Source organism: Chrysochloris asiatica, unplaced genomic scaffold (genome assembly GCF_000296735.1).
Source record: "Chrysochloris asiatica unplaced genomic scaffold, ChrAsi1.0 scaffold00106, whole genome shotgun sequence".
Classification (NCBI taxonomy): domain Eukaryota; kingdom Metazoa; phylum Chordata; class Mammalia; order Afrosoricida; family Chrysochloridae; genus Chrysochloris; species Chrysochloris asiatica.
This window is the reverse complement of record NW_006408624.1, coordinates 3,444,526-3,464,490: the sequence shown is the minus strand read 5'-3', so window position 1 is coordinate 3,464,490 and position 19,965 is coordinate 3,444,526. Positions and strand designations below refer to the sequence as shown.

Below are 19,965 nucleotides of genomic sequence, written 5' to 3'. Positions count from 1 at the left end.
CCCAGGGAATCACAAACAGGTTGCCTGAGACAGCTGTGGAGAGATAGATACCCACCCCCTCACCACACCCACACATCTTCACATGGAGTGACAATGACCAGACCCCGCACGTACATCTGCCACTTCATTTATTTTTTTTAATTGCAGGAGGAGTTGAAACAAATTTTAAGGGCATTTTTTTACACACACCCCCCCATAAACATGAATCATTCAAGTAAAACCAACTTAACTATAGAACGTAGCAAAGTAAGGGAAAGTAGCACAACAATCCAAGAGGCAAAGGCTGGGGGTAAGGGGTGGGTGCAGTCCGCATATAACATATGCATAAATGCCATATGGTTCACCTGCTCAGGACCGCCTCCCCAGAAGGCAAGCACAGGACCCATTCTAAGAGGATGCCCCCAAAAAACATCTGAGAATGTTTCAACTTAAAGCTTTAAAAAAAAAAAAAATCAAATAAACCCACAAACTACCCAACCAAGACCACCTTCCTTAATCACAGGAGTTTCTTTATAAAAAGATTAATAAAAAATATTGAAAAATTATTTTCTTGTATTTGTAGAGATAATAGAATTCAGAAGTTTTTAGAAAACAGACCAGAAACCGCCCTCCAGTTTCCGCCCAGTTGCTGAGCAGTCTCAACAAGATTAGAAAGTTGAGGGTATTTGAACTGCTGCTGGAGGATGGGCAGTCTAGCCGAGAAGAAATCAGTAAAGACGGAAGGCTGCATGTGGGGTGGGGGTGGGGAGGGTAGTCAGGAACAGTCATCAAGTGGCTGTGCAGAAAAGGGGAACAAACACAAGGCAGTCATAAAGACCTTGAACTCCTCCAAGACATACAAAATCAGTTTTTACAAAGATCCAAGCAGTTTGGTCCCAACTGAGGTGAACACTTCAATGTTTATTCACATGCTTTGTTTTCTGTTTTAAGAATCAAAGTTGCCCAAATTAAATCTTTTTTAATGCTAATATTACTACATATGTCTAAAAAAAAAAGGGGGGGGGCTTTTAAAGTCAGGAAAGTGGGAGAAGAAATAGAAAATAATCAAATTATTCCAAATGAAATGAAGAACTGTTGGTTTTCTAATAGGGAACAAACTGAAACCCAAGCATCGCTCTCCCCTCCCCACCCCAATCCCCACCCTACACACCAACAAGAACTGAGAAACACAGCTAAAGCCCAATGGGTTGTGTTCTGCTCAAGAGCTGGACCTAACCGCAGGCTCCTAGACCAGCATCCTCTGTCCAGTGGGGTGCAGCGCCAGGGATGCTTTTGGCTGTAGTAGGAATCTGCCAGGCTGGTGGTGGGTGGGTGGGTGGGTGGGTATTTTCCATCGGATCTTTACGAAGCTCCTGTTCAGCTCCTACCAGCCATCTTCCCAGCGCCGCTCCCTTGGGCAGGGGCTCCAATCACTGGTCCTTATTCTGTTGTGGGCTGTAAGTTGTCCTTCTCTTCTCGGTTCTCTGTCCCACTCTCGTCATCTTCAATCTCCCCTTCCTCCCCACTGAATTTGTCATGGGCCCATTTGGGGCTGGTGCTGGATTTCCGGAACATGAACCGGCCTCGACCTCGGGGAAAGGCTCCTCGGCCCCGGCCCCGGCTCACCCACTTCTCGCTGCCTTCACCTTCGCGGTCATCATGCTGAGAAGAGAGAAAATTGCTATCAGTGCCAGAAGCCCTCTTCTCCAGCACCCACTCAACTGTCCCTTTCCCAAAATAACCTGTGCCCCAACCAGTCTTTTACTCCTACATTTCTCTCCGGCCCTCACTCCAAAAGCACCACTGGTTCTGAGTAAAGAGCGTATTGAGTTGGGGGGCCTTTCTGGACTTACAAATGATGATAAATAAACCTTCCCTGAGCACTGAATTTAAGACTTTTACATGCCTCGTCCACCTCATTACCTGTCATTACCTGCACCCCCAACTAAGCAAATGAAGTTCATGTGAATGCCATCTCTCAAAGGATGTGTTTGAGAATGTCGATAACACAGAAACATGAAACTGCCTTTATCTGGGTAGCTGAGGAAGTTCTTCCGGACCCACTCCCAGTCCTAGTCAAAAACAGGTCAAATTAGGGTCTCAAACTAGCTAGTAGCTGAGGCAGGACCAGAACCCAATCCCCAATCTTGTGTCTGTCCTCTCTAGGGTTTATGTAAGGAGAGAGAGTAATGACAGAGTAGGAAAAACACACTACATTTCAAACAATACCTGCTCTGATGATCTCATGGGATAGAAGGGAGTCCAATGAAAGAATAGGAGAAAGCATACTGAGAACTAAAAGTCACTGTTACCTCACCTATATCCCACCCACTCAACCAGCCTAAGGCCTTAGGCTCCTGGGGACGGGACAGCTAAGTGAACCAGGTTGACAATGCTCTTTGTTTCAGGTGGGAAGGGGGTGGGTCTTGTATGGCTTTTATCCTTGTGGCTATAGCAGCCCTACTCCATTCAGCACTTGTCCTGGGCCCAGCCAATTAGTTTCCCTAGAGATAGGATCAAGGGTTTACTTGGAGCTTCACTGCCAACAAACAGCAGGTCTAGAAAAGCCAAGTGGCTATACACAGTCATCCACACAACATGTTTCCTTGCTAAACAACTGACTACATATACTCACACCCTTCCGAGGGGTGACGAAGATGAAGCTGCAAGTCTACCTGGTTACAAAAGCCAAAACCACATGTGCTTGGATTTGAGCCTGCTGTTTACGAAGCATGACAGATCACTCACTGACTAGGTTAGATCCAGGCTAGAAGAGACCCAATCTGAGAGCAGGAAAGACAGGCCCAGAGGGGCTTGGAAACAATTAACTTGGATAAGAGAAACCCTTTTCTCAGGAATAGCTTCTGAGTGACTTTCCTCACTGTCAACCTAGCACTGGGAATGAGCGTGAACTGTGGATTCAGCGGAAGGACTGTGGCTCTCTAGTAGGAAGACACTAGAGGAGGCTGAGGTTGGGAGTAGTTAAATAAGTTACAGAGTAGTTACAGACAAAAGCAACACTTCTTTTTTATCTTTGGAATCCATATCACCTTCTGTGCTAAGACTCTCCAGGTTGATACTGCCTAACACCCATCTAACCAGCACTAGTCTGTACCCATCTGGCTTGTATACAGTCCCCAAATACGCCTGCACACATATTTAATCACGGTCTTGGCCAAACCAATTAAGGTTTTGCTATCAGCTACTATTTGTGCCAAAGGCCCTCTGGCCCTTCCTGGTTATCCTCAAACACATACCAAGTAATACTTCTTGCTTTTGGGTGTGTACTCTGGGTCCCACTCCTCTTCCCGGTTTCTCTTTTGAAAATCATTGTTGCTGTTGTTGTTATTGTTGCCAGAGTAGTTGCCTCTGCCCCAGCCTCTCCCTCTGGCCCGAAACTGCTGTGCCAATAAATGGGAAAAAAGAGTCATGTCAGGAATAAAGACAACAATTCCCTACATTCTGTTCAAACACATCTGGCCCAGAATGCGTAGCTGTAGCTGTCCTCCAGTATGTGTGGGTCATTCTCAAACCATTCTAGCATTGTTTTCCAGGCAGTTCCTTTCAATTCATCCCAACTCAAGCCTACAGCCTAAACATGGTCCAAGGCTTTCTCCACAAGCAGCAGGGGATACATGGGGAAGGCTCTGAGACCAGAGGCTCCAAGATCCAAGAGCCTTTCTAACTAAATGATTAATGGACCAAAAAATATCTCTAAGTGGAAAGGCTGAGGGGTAGGAAAGGGACCGCAGAGTCTGGGGTCTATTACTTATTTCTATCAAAGGAAAGAATCCAGTGTTCTGGTGAAACATAACCAGAATTGGTGGCAACAAAGGGTATGAAGAAAGGGAAGAGGGTAGGGTCTTACAAAGGTCCCTCGAGCTCTGCCTCCTCCCCTTTCACTTGGACCCCCGAATTCTTTGGTCCCCAGTCTTGATTTGTCAAAGCCCGTAGTGCTCTCCTCTCTCTCCTCCGTCTCTTCAGTGTACTCTTCGGCTTTGTAGGAGTGGGACGACTGGGAGGAAGAGGATGAGGACCTGGACCGGTCTCGTGCTCTCCGGTGCTTCCTAAGAACACAGAAGGGCCAGGTCAGTCGATAGTCTCAGAGCCTAAGAGGCAAAGGGTAACTAGGAGGACCTCTGTGATGAAAAAAAATTAAGGATGAGTAATCTAAAATACCAACCAGGGCACACTTGGGAGCTTCCTCCCCAATTGTCAGTTGTGTTAACCAACACACCTATGTCTGAGGCTGAAACAGGCACAGGATATGAACAGAAGTAAGAACAACTCACACTGAGCTGCTAGTAGCCCTGCCCAACACACAGGCATGAGTTAGGAGAGAGCAGACAGTGCTACATGGAGAGCACTGGTGTATCTGGGAGTGTGCCAAAGGCTTTGTTATGTACTCTCATCTGTCAGCGCTTTACATTACTTATACTATTCACTGGGGCACTCTCCCCATCTTACAGGGTTACTCTAAAGATGAAATAAACAGCGTGTTTAAACATTCTACACTGCCATCACAGGTATGCAGTAAATGGCAACTATGATTATTGGGCATGATTTTCCTCATTTTATAGATCAGCAGACTCAGGGGACAGAGTCAAGGAGAACCTGGATTCAAACTGAGCTCTAACTAATTATACCATGAGTCCACATAGCACCTCCCACTGAGCCCCAAACAGGTTGTGTTATTAAGCATAGGATCTGGAGAAACTCTTCCCAGAGTTATGTGCCTTCCCTTCATCTAGGGGAAATTACAGACTAGGACAAATGAGTTTAATGTGATGAGTCATAGTCTCTGTACTAGAGGCCGGCCCTGCCATGCGCTTGTGATGAAGGCCTGCCTCTAAGGTAGCAGAGGCTTGGGTACCCAGAGCAGGGATCGCCCCACAGAGGTGCTAGTCAAGTGCCAGCAACCTGTTGCCCTTCCTTCTCTTAGTCCTTTTCCACTATGAAAAGAAGCCCCAAACACACATACACACATGCAGGTAAGACAACGTCCAGAACTCAAACCTTTGAATCTACTTGTAAAAAATGGGGGGGGAAATTTAAGTTGCTACAGCATTCTTACACTCAGACTCTACTAAAAACCAATGCTATTTCAAGGTTTTCAAAAATAAGACTCTGAAAATGCCCTATATGGGAGACCTAGCATCCCCTCTTACTAGCTATGTGACCTGACCTTATATAAATGATTCTTCCCTTATACAAGAGGCTTCAAAAAGTTCAATGAAATACCATTATTTTTCAATTCCAGTTTTCCATGAGCTTTGTGAAGCCCCCTCGTTTGGGCAAGTGTTCTTATAAACTGTAGTGCAGTATTTTAATGACAAGACCACAGAAAATTAGGGATAGATATAACAAGACTGCTTCAAGATCACACTGCAAGTCAAAGTTCTGTGTTCCAAGAAGAGGAACCATGTTAAGTGTCCAAGCCTAACTCTGAAAGTCCTCAAGGGTTTTGCTCCCTTCCTTAAAGGGGCAGCCCTGAGGATCAACATGCCACTACTTCCATTTCCTGTGAAAGACGGTCGACCAGGGACAGTCTTGAAAGCTGCTAGGGCTCCCAGTGCATAGCTAATACAATAGAACCAAAGACAATGCAGCAGAGAGTATCTGAGTGTTGTTGATGTGATCTTAGCAAGTCATTCTGAGTTGAGCTTCACCTGTCAAATGGACATAATGGGCGGCTCAAATGATCTCAAAGGGTTACCAGAAAATAGATATGAAGATGTTTGCCAGATGAATTTCATGAACAGCAGGAGTGCTTCTTCTTCAGAAAGGTGTGGGACTTCAACTTTGCTATGAGGCACAATTGAAAAGCTATGGAACTTTCAAAAATGTAAATAAAGACATCAGGGTCTTGGCATGAATACTGCCCTACAAAATCCAACAATGCTACCTTTGTTAAGGAGTCCTGGTGTAGCGCTGTGGGTTAATGTGCTGGACTACAAAGTCGTTTTGAGCCACAAGGTTGGCGGTTTCACCAGCCGCTCCTCGGAAACCCTATTCTGGGTCGCTATGGGTCGGAACCGACTCAACAGCACTGGACAACACCTTTCTTAAATGAGTATTTTAATACTTCTCTTGGAACTAGAGTCAAAACTAGTTTAAAAGGCATTAAATCTGGTATGGTGTTATGAATCATTTGGGAAATTGTCCACCTAGTTCCACCCTGTTTATTTGACCAGTTATTATCTGAAAATGGCTTTGAGCCGTTTCTAAAATATGATGCCACCACCCCCACCCACCACGAAGATATATGAGGCACAAGAACATGTCAAGGACCATGTCTGAAACAATCACAAATTCCCAAATGATTCGTAACACCGTCACTTTAGCCAGATTAACCACCAATCTCCTAGGAGGCCTTCTTTGTACAAGGATCACTTCTACTTGTCTGTAGAAGTTGTTTTCAAATAGGGTATCCTACTTGACAGTTTCATTATATGAAGGAGGAATTGGCACAAGATGCGCTCAAATTCCTATCCCAAAGACCTCTGGTCCAGAAGGTCTGGTATATTGCTCAAGAAGGGCAAACAAGAGACCCTCAAGAATTTTAATGGGGTGACAGACAGGGGCTGACGTACTTCTGCTTCTTTGATCCTTTGTGAGTTTTCTCTGTTTTCTCAGCTGATCTTTCCCTTGAGTGGCTTGAATCTCGGGAATCCACTGATTCTCTTGATTTACCTCGTTTAAGATCTCTCTCTTTATGTTTTTTACGACGTTCAATATCAAGGCGGAGATCAACAGGATCATCTTTGTATTTTCCCTCAGCCTGCCAAAAAAGAAGTCAAGATTAAGGTTTTTGGGATTCAAGGCTGCCAACTCAACCACCCCACACACTGTGGTTTCTACTCCAATGGGGTGGGTGGGTGGTACAAAGGAAGCACTGGGAGTATGAGGCACCTCACCCAAACTTGACAGGGATGTAAATGTCCCACTGCACAGAAGTCACGGCATGAGGACTCCTCACAGAGTCCAAGCCAAGTGTCTAAAATAATGAGGATGGTAGCCTCTGAAAGGGCTACAGTGTGATCTCACTTTGTCTCTGTACCCCTCTGGCCCAGCAACGATTTTGGCTAGCCTATAAGTTAAAGGAAGCCAAAGTCAGCTCTGGAACAGGTCACCATTAGGAGAGGAAACTGTCCCGGAACTGCTGATATTCTCCTTACCCTACCTACACTGTAGCAGTCACCCAGGTCTTTATCTTCTAGCTGGTAGTATCTCTGAGTACTGAGTCCAAAGAGACAATGGGAGACTTACGCAGTCTTCCAAAATTCTGAGTTCTACTGGGAAACTTCTCTAGAGAATATATTTTATATATATATATATGACAATATGTTCATAAAGTGGCGAGACCAGATAGAAGTTTATGAGATCTGTTAACTTTCAACAACAAGGGTATGTTGCATACCACTCCAAAACCTCACAGCAATGGCTTTCAAACACTCATGGGTAATCAGGCGGTCCATGAGAGCAAGATGTCAAGTGGTGTCAAGGACATCTTACACTCAAGACTTCTCTCATGGAAATAAATCCTTCCCCTAAAAGAGGAAGGAAGGAGCAGTTCATTCTGTACCAAATCTTCTGGTTCATAAAGCTTAGTTTTAACTGTCGGAGTGGTAGTAAGGTAAGTTTACTGTTTTGTTATGACTATTTTTGAGAGAGGGAATGGGGTCTCTACATCCTCCAAAGGAAGAAAAAGAACAAAAAACAGAAAGACCAATGCAACCTTCCACTCCCTTGGTCAGTGCTGACAGCACCTCTGATGAGCTAGCTTTCTGAGGCATGGAGGATGTGGTTTCTTCTGATGTTTCAAAACCCTGGGCTTCACATGGTTAGTGCCAGGATGGTAACTACTTGGAGACAGACTGCGCAAGGGTGCCTCATCAGCACATTCAACCAACACCACGAATTTGTTTAGAAAATTTGAAACTATTAATTGTTTTAAAAGTTTAGAGCAGCATGGGAACAACCATCTCTTAATTTAAATTTCAACTGTATATGTGAATGAAGGTTAAAAAAAAAAAAAGAAGAAAAAAAAAAGCTCAGATTAAAAAAAAAACCAAATCTAGTTATTTCATACAAGCTTAACTAACAGTGTTTACGTGCACATCATTGCAAATGTAGTTGGGCTATCAAAGTAATGTTTAGCTTTAAAATAACAATAACCGACAGATGACAGATATGGTACAATGCTAGGAAAAAACTGGACTCGCTGCTTATGACACTCTACTCATTTAAGAATGAATATTTCCCTCTCCTCTGACATGCATATGTCTTTTTGAAATCATGGTTGGAAATAGCGCATGTATACAGTTGATTTGATAATACTTACAAGCAGAAAAATATCACAAAAAGTTTCTTCTCTCATCATGGGCACTTGTTCCAAAATTCCTCTCTTTTTTTTCTCAAGCTCACCTCAATAGACTTTGGGGTCATTTTTACCATATTCTAACCACTTCACAAAGGTTGTTGATACATTTAATAAAAATTAACCCTTTGTAGTTCATTTTTAGAATTATGCCCATCCTTAAAAGAAAAACACAAACTTAAGTAGAGAGTAATTTAAACAAACACATTTCTGTCAAGTTCATGCCCAACGCACTCATTTTGTTGGAATTACTGATCAAAGCAACAGTTCACCTTGTAGCCAGGTTCTCGAGGACTTTTCATCTCGTCATGAGCCAAACCATGTTTTCTGAATGTACTGGGGGAAATGTCTATCCTTCTAAAATTGAAAACACAAAAGTTGTGTAATATTACATTGTGTGAATATGGTATTGGTAACAGTTCTTAAGTTGGACAGTGGATTCTGACCATTCCTTATATTTTGTAATGCAAAGATGAGTGCCACTGAGTTGGTTCCAACTCACAGCGACCCTGTACAGGGTTTCCAAGGAGCAGCTGGTGGGTTTGAACCTCAGTCCAGTGCTGATCCTACAGCACCCACACCAGGAGTATATATATATAAACACACCACACACTCCCAACTATCTAGCCAAATCCAAAGGCATGTCTATCACGTTCCCTCCCAGCAAGGTAAGACAAACCCACAGCCATGCCTATAATCTCAGTATCATATCAAGATTTCTATGCTTTGCTAACCTCAAAGAGCAGTTTTCATCTTGGGAATTAGAGAAAAAAATGGCTGCCATGTATTAACACTGCAAGAGACCCCAAATTCAAGACTTAAGCAAACATGGTCCTCCTACCTACTGCAACAGGCTCAAGAATTGACTACTGAAGAATTGAATGTAAGGTTAAGATTTTGTTTCAGACTAAGTTCCTATTTGCTGAGTAGACTTTCACAATTCTTTAAATCCATTTTAAACTCTTGCTTCTCCATAGCCCTAACCCTGCTGCAAATTCTTCCAAGAGAAGAATATGGTATTCAATCAAAGTTTTGCTTAAAGAAATGTACAAAGTTAATCTTTAACAAGAGAGTTGTATTCCTCAGGCCCAAAACAAGAGATATTACTGTTATTTAAGCATATTCCCACTTCCACTCTCAGCTATGCCTACAGTTTAGATGGTGCTCCCCTAATTTTGCTATTCATGTACCCAACATGGCAAAAACAAGATGTTAAAAATTAGTATCTGAGGTGAACTCTTAGATTACAATCTCAAATTGAGAATCTCCTCACCTGTGTATCTCTGGGCTTTTCTTGTTTTTAGCTGCCTCCTGCTCAGTTCCTCTCTTTAGGTATTTAGTAAAGCGTTCATGCAACGTCATTCCTGAGGACCCAAAATGATGCTCTGTAGGGAGTCAAAGAAACACACAATACATGCTGTTTACCAAAGACAGATACAAGATGCATGTGTCTTTTACATGAACCTGCAACCAAAGAAATTAACTAAAGAGGTCAAATCCACACAACAAACATACTGGAAAGCAGGAGAAAAGGCTGGTTTAGACATAATCCAATGTTGGGTACTAGTTTCTACTGTCTTAAAACATGCACACACAGATAATTTGGAGCGTGCTTCCCTTTAAAGTACAGCACAAACTCCTGTTTTAAGTTTGAGATGGAGCCTGTAATTGATCCAACACAGCTTCTATATCACTTATTACAGTCATTCACCAACCTGTTTGTGTCCAAGGGATGGTAGACTATGGGGAAGAAACTCATACCAGAAGGTATGGAAGAGATTTGCTCCTGTCTATTGGAAAGGAAAAGCCAGTGGTGATGGAAAATTATTTTCCACACCTAATTTTTCTAGTATTTTTAACCCTTCATATTAAGGGTTTTACCTATTCTCATGATCACAGGTTAGTAGCATTTCAAAATACTCAGCTCTGTAAATTTAAAAAATGAAGACTTCTCCCTGGAAATTTCTCTGAAGCCAGCCACTAGCTTCAAAGGCCATTCGATGAGATGGGGGGGCCTCCAAAGGCTCCCTATTCATGCGCTCATGCTTCTGTTTGCAATAGAGAAAGCAAAGGGTGTGGAAGGGGAGGCCAAAGCAGTCTGAAGGCTTGACTCACCTTTAACATGGTGAACAATGGTCACTATATGCTGGGCAAACAATTCTGAGGGGCTACGTTGAGACTGAGCTGACTGTATGTGCTGGAAAATGGAACGAAATTCCTGTTCCTTTTTGTTGCTATGGACTAAATCCCGACAAAGCTTGCGTTCCTGAGCCAATAAGCCACTGGGTCTGAAAAGGAAACATAGCAAAGGCCCAGTTAACAAGAAATATATCAGTAAGAGCATTTAAACTAAACAATGCAATATTACACACCTCTATGAAAAAAAGAGAATTTAAAATCTATTATTATAAAGCTTTTTTTCCCCTTCCTGCGTAAGATTAGGAATCCTGGTGAGGCACTGGACTGCTAACCTCAAGTTCAGCGATTCAAACCCACCAGGCACTCCATGGAAACCCTATACAGGGTCGCTATGCATCAGAATTGACTCAACAGCACTTAACAGCAAAAGTAAGTTTAAGAGAACCTCAATGCACCACAACTATGAATAAAAAGGGTATCAAAAATCTATCGATACCTTTCCTTTTTCTCACTGGGAATCTTTAATTAGAACCAATAGGAGGGGCAAAGTACTAAAGCTGAGATTCCAGTGTTAGGGTGACCAGTAGTTGTAACACAACACAGCAGATGGGAAGGCCTTATAAAAGGTGAACCAGTTTGGCCAGCCAAGGCCATTCAGTGAGCTGACACAAAGAAGCTGGAGTAGGATGTGGCTGGAATGATGCTCAGGCAGACTTCTAACAGGCTGGGCAAATGTTATTCCAAGCAAAGAATGGTCAGCCTGGGATTTATCACTCTTTACCAAAGGTGCAATGCAGAGAGGGAGAGAAACACATACATCAGTCTTCCTCAATTCTCAAATTGATACGTTATCTGATGGTTGTTGTTGTTGTTAAGTCCTGTCAAGTTGGTTCCGATTCACAGCAAACCTGTATAGGATTTCCGAGGAGCAACTGGTGAGCTTGAACCACCAGCCTTTGAGGTTCAAACCAACTTTGCAGTCCAGCACATTACTTTGCAGCACCGTACAACAATATGGACTTTGGTGAATAAGCTAAGAATAAAGAAATGGATTCAGAAGGCAGTACAAGCAAAAGCTAAACATATTTGAGAACAAACAGAATGAAGTAGGGATGCTGGACATTGGACTAGAGAGAACAAGAGACCCAGGAGGTCAAAAGCCAGTCACTGAAGACTGAAAAGAAGCTTCCCCTTTTATGTGATATTGTCCCTAGCACACAACCACCAGTGACACACTCTCCACTGAGAACAGGTGGCCATGAGGTATCAGGCCTGAAACATGAACAACAGTGGGCAATCGATGAGGGGCCTATCTTAGTTCCTGAGTGCCCTTTTAGCACACGTAAGCAACTCCACGGCACATAACAACAATAACAAAGTCCACTAATACCTCTGAGGATCAAAGACTACATCTCACCGAGCAAGGTCCTCGTCAAAAGAGTCCATCCGGACATTGACCTGGGCCTCTCGAGTAATAGAGAAGGAAGACTTCCCTGTGGAAAAGTCTCCTTTGCCTCCCAGCTTGTCACGGCTCTCAGAGGTCTTCCTGGGGGGAGGTGATGAGCTTTTCTCATGGACTGCTTTGTATGCGGTCACTCGGAAGTTCTTCTCTGGCACAAATCCTCTGTGGCCAGTCTCGCTTCTCTTGGCCCCTCCTCGGTCCTCCTTTTTGGATCTCTCTGAGAAAGACTCCTCCTCCAGCTCCTCGGTTTTCCTCTGCTTTTCCTTCCCTGGAGGTGCATACACGAGGCCTTCCCATTTGGACGACTTCTCCTCCTCCTGGGTTTTGTTTGCTCCTGCTATGACTTTCGACATAAATTTGGGTTCATCATCAAACTCAGATTCCTTCCTTCCCTTAGATTTGTCCTTATCTTGGTCATCCATCTCATCCTTGTGGAAGTCAGCCATCTTCTTCTCAAAGTCATCTCGAAGCTTGTATCTTTTGGGAGACTGACTGCCCCGGAAAGGCTTCTCAGTGTCAGATTTGGGAGCAAATAGATCAGATTTCATTTTCGCATCACCCAAGCCTGTGTCAGAGAAGCTCCCTTTTTCTTTCATTTTCTCTTTATCAGTATTTTGTTTCTGTTCCTTATCTTTTCCATTCTCTGTCTTCTGCTCATCTAAATACCTAGTTACAAAAACACAACGGAAACACACAAGAGGCTTAAGCAACGTGCTCCAAAATAACACCATGTCACTGATTTTGAGTCTCAGAACATGTGTTGTAGATATCAGTGTTACCAGATGACTTTTTATTTGCCTGTGTTCTAGTAATTTCTGGAAAACCAATATACACAGATCTATGAGCTTCTCACAATCCATGGAGCTGTACCTTACCTATGCAATGAAATAACAATGGTCACTTTTAAAAGGGCACTAAAGACAAAAACAGAACCCCCCAAAACTGAACCTACTTACCTGTAATGTGGTCTAGGAAAAATAATTTAAGGTCTTACCCAACCTTCACTCAGTCACTTAAAATCTGCTTTCAGCAAAGTTAACATAGAATGGTCAACCTTGGACTGTTTGGCCTTTATACAACACATTATTTGGAAACACAAGTCTCAAAAGAGACTTCAAATTTGATGCAAGTCACCTAGAAGATCTAAACATGAAATGTACTGCAAATACAAATAAAAAAACACACAAAATGTACGTTAATTATAGGGGCAAAAAGCAGCATACTATTTCTTATGGAAAAGTTTGAGCCTTTCATGGAGGTGACACCTCTAGCAAGGAACAAAACTTGAATTTTAAAGTGAACTTACTAAAGGCTGGAAAGATTCTGAACATTTCATTTGTAACATCAATGGAGACAGTCTAAGCAAGGTATACTTGCATTAATAAAGAGAAAAATAAAAATCACAGGATAGTAGGTCATCAAAGAATATACTAATTTAAAAGGGGGGGGGGGGAGGAAAGGACACCACCTGCCTAGTCATTCCCTCTTGACCACAACTTGGTTTCACTGCAACTTCCCTGTAACCTGTCTGCCATCCCAATCCATCCATCCACACGCACACGAAGATTCATGTTCCAACTCACCGTGTCCCCCAGGGTAGAAAGATGGAAGGAAGCAGAGCATGTTCTCTCCTAATATGGAGCCTGGTTGGCTTCTACTGGGATACACACCCACCTTGTGGTTTTAAAACAAGGCCTTCCTGGACTAAGCCTTGGATTTTCCCAGTCTGCCCAGTCTCCTCAAGTGGAGGGTGTGTCAGGGTGCAGCTCTTCACCATGGCGGGCTGATTGATGCAGATCGATCACAGCAGCTGGTGGGTCCTAGAGGATCTAACAGCTCCAATGGCCACTCATTTTGGCAAAGATCATATTTTTTTTGATAGCTGACCCACAAATCTATACTGTTCTTTGGCTTACATTGGTAGAATCCAAGGCAAATTTTAAATGTTTTTCATATTTAACATCATTGCAGAGTAGTCTAAAGAAACTTTATGCTGCAATACAAATTCAGGAAGGTAGGAAAGCTAGAGTTAAGCTGAAGGTTTCCTTGGGTGATGCTTTAAAATTTGCTAATGAAGTTTAGGAAATGAGAATTACCTTATTATCATTAATCAGAATTCTAACTTAGATCACATTACAATTAAACTGCCAAGCTGGTGAGATAAATAAAGGTACAACTAGGCAGGGGACACCAGATACTTGCCTCTTCGTATAGGCTGCTCCTCCTGAAGCAACAGAATCCTCCTTCTGAGATGAGCCATATGTGGAGCCACTGGCCGGCGGACTCTTACCCACAGGGCTCTTTTTGGATGGACTCAAGGACCCAGAGCCATGGTCGAACTGACCTTGGTGAGTCCCAGCCTGATACCCAGCACCACTCGAGAGAGTTGAGCCCATCTGGGATGTGTTGGAGAGTGGAGGGCTAGGCTTTGGCACAGGGCTAGGCCGGGGTGACCGCCGCCTCACCACAACTGACTGGAGAGGGCTTTTGAGAGCAGGACTGCGCTCCCTGGGGCTCAGGTCAGAAACAGCCGAGGCCCTTGATGCAGAACCAGTGCCGTAGGTTGTATCAGACCATGGCTTCGAGCTCTCAGATCCTTTTGTATCTTGCGAGGTACCTCCAGAGAACGTCTGCTCCTTGGCCTCATCACCCTGGTTATCCCCAGCAGCCTGAGATGGCCGACTATCCTTGGAAGAGGACTTCTTCTCCTTTGCGGACTTGCGCTTAGAAGATTCAACTCGGCTGTGGTTAGAAGATGACCGAGAGGATGAGGAGCGCCTTGACCTGTCAGAGGAAGACTTATCGGAGTTTCTTGAATGGCTCCTGGATCTTGGTGAAGGGGACCTTCTTTTTGGAGACCGGGATCGGGAACGGCCCCGACGAGGACTGTAGGCTTGCCGGTAATTCTGCCAATTTGAGCGGTAGTTTCCATAACCACCTCTGTTATACTGGCCCCATGGATAAAAGCCTCTGTTGCGCCCACGGAAGTAATAGGGCCTTCTATAGCCTCTGTTGTGGCCTCGGAAATCACGATTCTGATATACTCTCGGGTGATTTCTTTCTCTGTTATGAGCAGGAGAATACGATCTGGAACGAGACCTAGAACTGAAAAGGGGAGGGAAAGGGAAAAATAGTTGACTTTTTGACCCAAGCATTTTTATTCAAGAAAAGCCTGCATACAACGGTAACATTCTGAAATCCCTCATGTTTCTTGTATTTTTCTAGTTTTGTTTCCAAGCAAAGATAAAAAAAATTAGCATTCAGTCTCACTGTCTGTGGTCTGTATGAAGTACAGAAACATAGATGAGGATCAATACATAATGAACAATAAAATGACTTCATTAAAATGGCAGCACACTTAAAAGTAGAGTGACTAAAAGGATACAACAATGTTCTTAATGTACCAAATTAAACAAAGAGAGCTTAATTAATATAGTGAGTTTTCACAGGTACAGAGGATTTTACAGGTCCCAAGTCATTGAAGTGAAGAAGAAATGGAAGGCAGATAGGTAACTATTCAGGTCCTCCGGCTCCTAGACTGTTAGACCATGCCACTCCTTATCATAATGACCTCTCTGTGCAGGGCTAATTTCTTAGTCCATACTAAGAATGTCGTGACAACAGGTCCACATCAAATAATATTTAAATTGTAACTTAAGAAACGCATGTCTTCAAAGCATAAAAGAATTGGATTTGAATCAGCAAAACAAAAAAATACTGATTTAAACAAAAAACAACCTGGGGACCTGAAAATAGTTTCACAATTTAAAAGGTCAAATTTCCATGGTTGCACTACAAGGTCTTACCTTTAAGTGCCACAAGAGGGCATCATCTGACCATAAGGCACCCAAGTGCATGAGATAGGTTAAGAGAAAAATATGACAGAGTCCCCTGTCCCTCCCGGCCAATCTACACATTTTTCAAGTCCACCTGCAGACTAGCATTGCATTCCTCTTCATTTAATGACACACATTTCTAGAACCACAGGGATTCAACAGTAAACCAACTGTCAAAATTACATGCTCATGTAGTCAATGACAGAAAGCTTTATTCCTTTCTATCCAATAACCGAAAGCTACTTTGTTGAAGTGAAAAAAACCACTGGGGTTCTTAGAATCAACTTATCACTATGGCTTTTTTATCACTCACATTAGTCATTATTCCTAGGTTGTTGACTAGAAATACTAACATTTACCAGAAAACTCTTCAGAAATATTTTCTTTGCCATCTAGAATAAAAATCAGCCCATTAATTGGTAGGCCTTCCAGATCAGGCCTGACTGGGAACAGATGCAATTTTGTTATTTTCAAAACTAACCCCTTTTGGCAAATGTGATAGGCTCAACAACTAACAAAACAGTACACTAAAAGAGAAACTTATTACTTAATTTAATCTAAAGCAAGGCAGATTTTCCACTTTTTATCACATTACCCTTTACCCCCAAGCACAATAGCAACGGATACCTACGTTGCTACATCTTACAGCTGGTTGTAATGGTTGCTACTTAAGTACAATTTAAAAAGAACTTACCTTCCACACTTTTTCATTCGAAAACAGTAACAACAATGTAAGAAAAGAAGAAAGGAGAGGCAGATGCAGGCTATGAGATTGAATGTGACCAGATTAAAAGGCTATACTTGAAGGAGGTGATCCACCACCAGCACTAAGGAGGGTTTAATTCATGTTCCCATCCTCAGGGGCTGCTGCTGCTTCTGTTATCAATTACTAGTGAGGGCCCTGTGGCATACTGCATCCAAACCCCGCAGTCATTGCACTGATGCAGGAATGTGAGTCTCTGCTGATTGTAAATGAAGTTATTTACGAGAAGTCACTTAAGAGGATATAGTCTGTGAAATACAAGGAAACAATCAATTTTTTCCAAATCTGTAGAACTCAGCAGTTAGTTAATTTTTAAAGGCATGGCATCTCAAACTCTCTGGATAGTATACTTTCCTTGTAGGAGAGGGGAGGAAAAAAAGAAAAAAAGCATGAAACAGATAAGCCAGAAATAAAAATTGAACATTCATTGGCAATTTTATCTGTTTCTAAAAAACACAGCCAGCAGACTAGAATCAAGTATAAAAGCAATTTTTCTATTGGAGAAATTTCCTCCAAAATTACAATCTGCTAGATATGAATTGTCATATGAAATGGCTCTAGGCCTGTCTCAGCACATACTGCCTGCCTAAGATTGTTTTCTCTCTTTTGCCAAGCCAATGACCATGCCAAATAATCTGTAGACAACAGAGAAAAGATGGGCCCAGAAAGATCTGTCCAGACTTTGAGGTTGTCATAAATATTAGTTAGTTAATATTTTTCAATTTGGTTCGTGTTTATTCAACTTGGTCTTTTAGTTCTGGTTGGTTTTGAACCATTTACTACACTAAGTTTTAAAACAATACTTTCAGAGCCAAATAAGCTAAAAATGAGATTTAAACCACCCAAATCAAAAGACTCTGGGTACAAGGTAGCAGTTACTGAGTTTCTGCTTAATTCTGTGGCCTTGTGAGCAATTTCCTACGATAGATGTCAATACACTTGGTGGGTTTTCCCCATTCTCATTTAGTTAAGGACGTAGGATAAAATTCTACTTATATGAAATCTGACACAATTGGGCAATAGACAGGCTCTGGCCTAGGGCTTAATTAAAGTTTAGTACGAAAATGCATACACACACAAAAAAAAAAAAACAGAAAATCTAGGACTTGTGATCCTCAAATGGAATGCTATCTTAAAAATATCTATGTTGTTGTTATTTTTTATGAAAGAGAAAGAGTCTTAAGTTTAAAAATTCCCTGTTCTCTATTAGAATCATCAACGTACAGCTATTTTTGGTTTAACCTCTGGTGTGATATTGTTTTTCAAGGAAGTTTCTCAAGATTCTATTTCCATTTAAGAATTAGCCTGTTTTTGTTGACAGAGCAAAAATCCCACCAGTCATTACAGGCTTAGTGACTTTTCCTGTAGTCTATTATATATTCATGAAGTCCTCATGTGGTGCTATATATAGGGTAAGTCCTGTACTGTGAGGGAAGTTTGAACCACAAGGTCAGTGGTTCAAATCCACCAGCTCCTTGGAAACCTTTATACAGGGTCACTATGAATCAGATCTGACTTGAAGGTACTCAACAACAACAATTAATTACATTCATAATTAATTAATTTAGGAAAAGGATTCTAGACACTCATTTGAAAAAAGAGCAGGGATTCCAAGTGGCAAAACTTGAGAAATTACCTCCCTGTCTAGTATAATTCTGATTCAAATGTGAAATTATACAAAGATTCCTCCTTTTAGTACTTAAATACATCAATCACATTTTCCAAACTCACATAGGAAATTCTTATCTACTGAAAGGTTCTTATCTGCCAACAAACAAAATTAAAACACTTTGAAAGAATTAAAAACCAACTCACAACATATCAAAAGAAGAAAGACGCTGGAGGTTTGACATCCTATTCCAAGATATAACTGAAATAGGGAAATCCACCTAAAGGTGTGAAAACTGACTAAATTAAAGCATTTTGGCAGTAAATTCAAAAGAATAATTTTCACATTTAGTTAAGACAAAGTGATGCCAAAAACAGTAATTTTTAGATATTTTAAAGGTGTGTTTTATAAAATAGATGTAGCTAGTTAGTATTGGGTATAGACAAATGACTCCTGAGAAGTTATGTCGAGTTTAATTATTTTTCATGGGTGAAGGCTTCTCTCCCTTGCCTTGGTGATCACACTACTAAATCATTCCAGCTATCCATTTCTTCACTGGTGTTGCAGATAAACTTTGGTCCAAGCCTCCAAAACCACTTCATTGAAAAATAATCAGGTGTAGAGATCTGAAGCAAGCAGCTCAAATAAAAATAAAATGCTTTCTTCCAAAGTGGATGGGAAATAATAGGTGCTGGCAGAGGAGAAAAGGAATTAAGACAAAAGCATGGCAATCACAGCTGATTTGAATTTGCAGTGTTTGCAGAGACATGGGTCTTCTCTTGCAGCCCAACCCTCCACCTCTGGCCAGCCCTCCGATTCATTTGAAACGTATAGAAAGAGTCTAACAAATGATCTTCAGAAACCCATACCAACAGATGCAATAATTATCTCAATATAGAATCAGACCCCCTTACCTCAATCTGCGCTTCCTTGAACGAGACACAGATCGACTCCGAGACCGAGACTTTGAAAATGAACGAGACCGAGATCTTGATCCAGATCTTGAACGAGAAGAGCGAGATCCAGACTTGGATTTATTTGTTTTTGACATCTCTGTATGGAGTGTCACGCTTCAATTATACCTAAATGTAAGAAAATATATTCAAACAAATGGGTCTCTATAAATTGAACTTCTCTGAACATTTAGGAACTTTTAATTTTTTTTAATTTAAAAGCAAAAAGACCCTCCTTGTCCTTTCATCAACAAGGACTTCTAGGCAACACACAAACACCCAGACCAAGTCACAGCAGGAAAGGACATAAACACATGTCCTAACTAACTGGGGAGAACTATGAAACACTGACAAGGATGAAGGGATCTACCAATGATTCGACACATCATTTTGTCTCGATAAGCAGATATGTTTTGAGGGCTGTCAGCCATTAGTAAAAGATCTGAGATGACCTAACACAGGTATCACACTTTCAACAATTGTAGTGCATGTGACAATTCTGACCATTTCTCTATTCCCTATACTACATACGATTTTCAAAGCCATCAGTACATCCTTAATATTTACTTTCAAAGAATAGATTAAACGAGAATGCTCTCAAATAGTCTAATACTGAGCTAACAAATACATGCAGTCTTGACTTATGACAGCATTTTGGTCCAATGACTCCCCTGTCAGTCAGTTCTGATATAAACGGAATACCTCATTTTAAAAGTTTTCATTACCAGCATCTTTATAAACCGTAACATTGAACATCTGTAAATTACGTAATCCAACATTGCACGCAGTACATATTACTGACAATAATGTTGTTGTTCTGTGCTGTGGACTCGGTTCCAACTCA

General features: G+C 41.8%; 1 protein-coding gene across 1 annotated transcript; it reads right to left on the bottom strand.

Moving 5' to 3' along the window:
- Positions 1 to 1,419: 1,419 nt before the first annotated feature.
- Positions 1,420 to 19,250, bottom strand: THRAP3 (thyroid hormone receptor associated protein 3). The gene is made up of 10 exons (XM_006867536.1): positions 19,083 to 19,250; positions 14,163 to 15,065; positions 11,916 to 12,626; positions 10,475 to 10,647; positions 9,633 to 9,744; positions 8,632 to 8,716; positions 6,573 to 6,760; positions 3,848 to 4,046; positions 3,237 to 3,380; positions 1,420 to 1,641 (listed from the first exon to the last, which is right to left on the bottom strand). Exons 1-10 carry the CDS (start codon positions 19,217 to 19,219, stop codon positions 1,420 to 1,422), a joined length of 2,874 nt encoding a protein of 957 aa, XP_006867598.1. The 5' UTR covers positions 19,220 to 19,250.
- Positions 19,251 to 19,965: the final 715 nt, after the last annotated feature.

What these genes read in the sequence shown, in the direction of transcription:
- THRAP3 (XM_006867536.1), bottom strand. Translation starts at nt 19,219, where the DNA reads ATGTCAAAAACAAATAAATCCAAGTCTGGATCTCGCTCTTCTCGTTCA. An exon ending in GGAGCAGCCTATACGAAGAG is followed by an intron (nt 12,627 to 14,162) that starts GCAAGTATCTGG and finishes TTTTGTAACTAG; the next exon opens with GTATTTAGATGAGCAGAAGA. An exon ending in AAAAGCCCAGAGATACACAG is followed by an intron (nt 8,717 to 9,632) that starts GTGAGGAGATTC and finishes TTTCAATTTTAG; the next exon opens with AAGGATAGACATTTCCCCCA.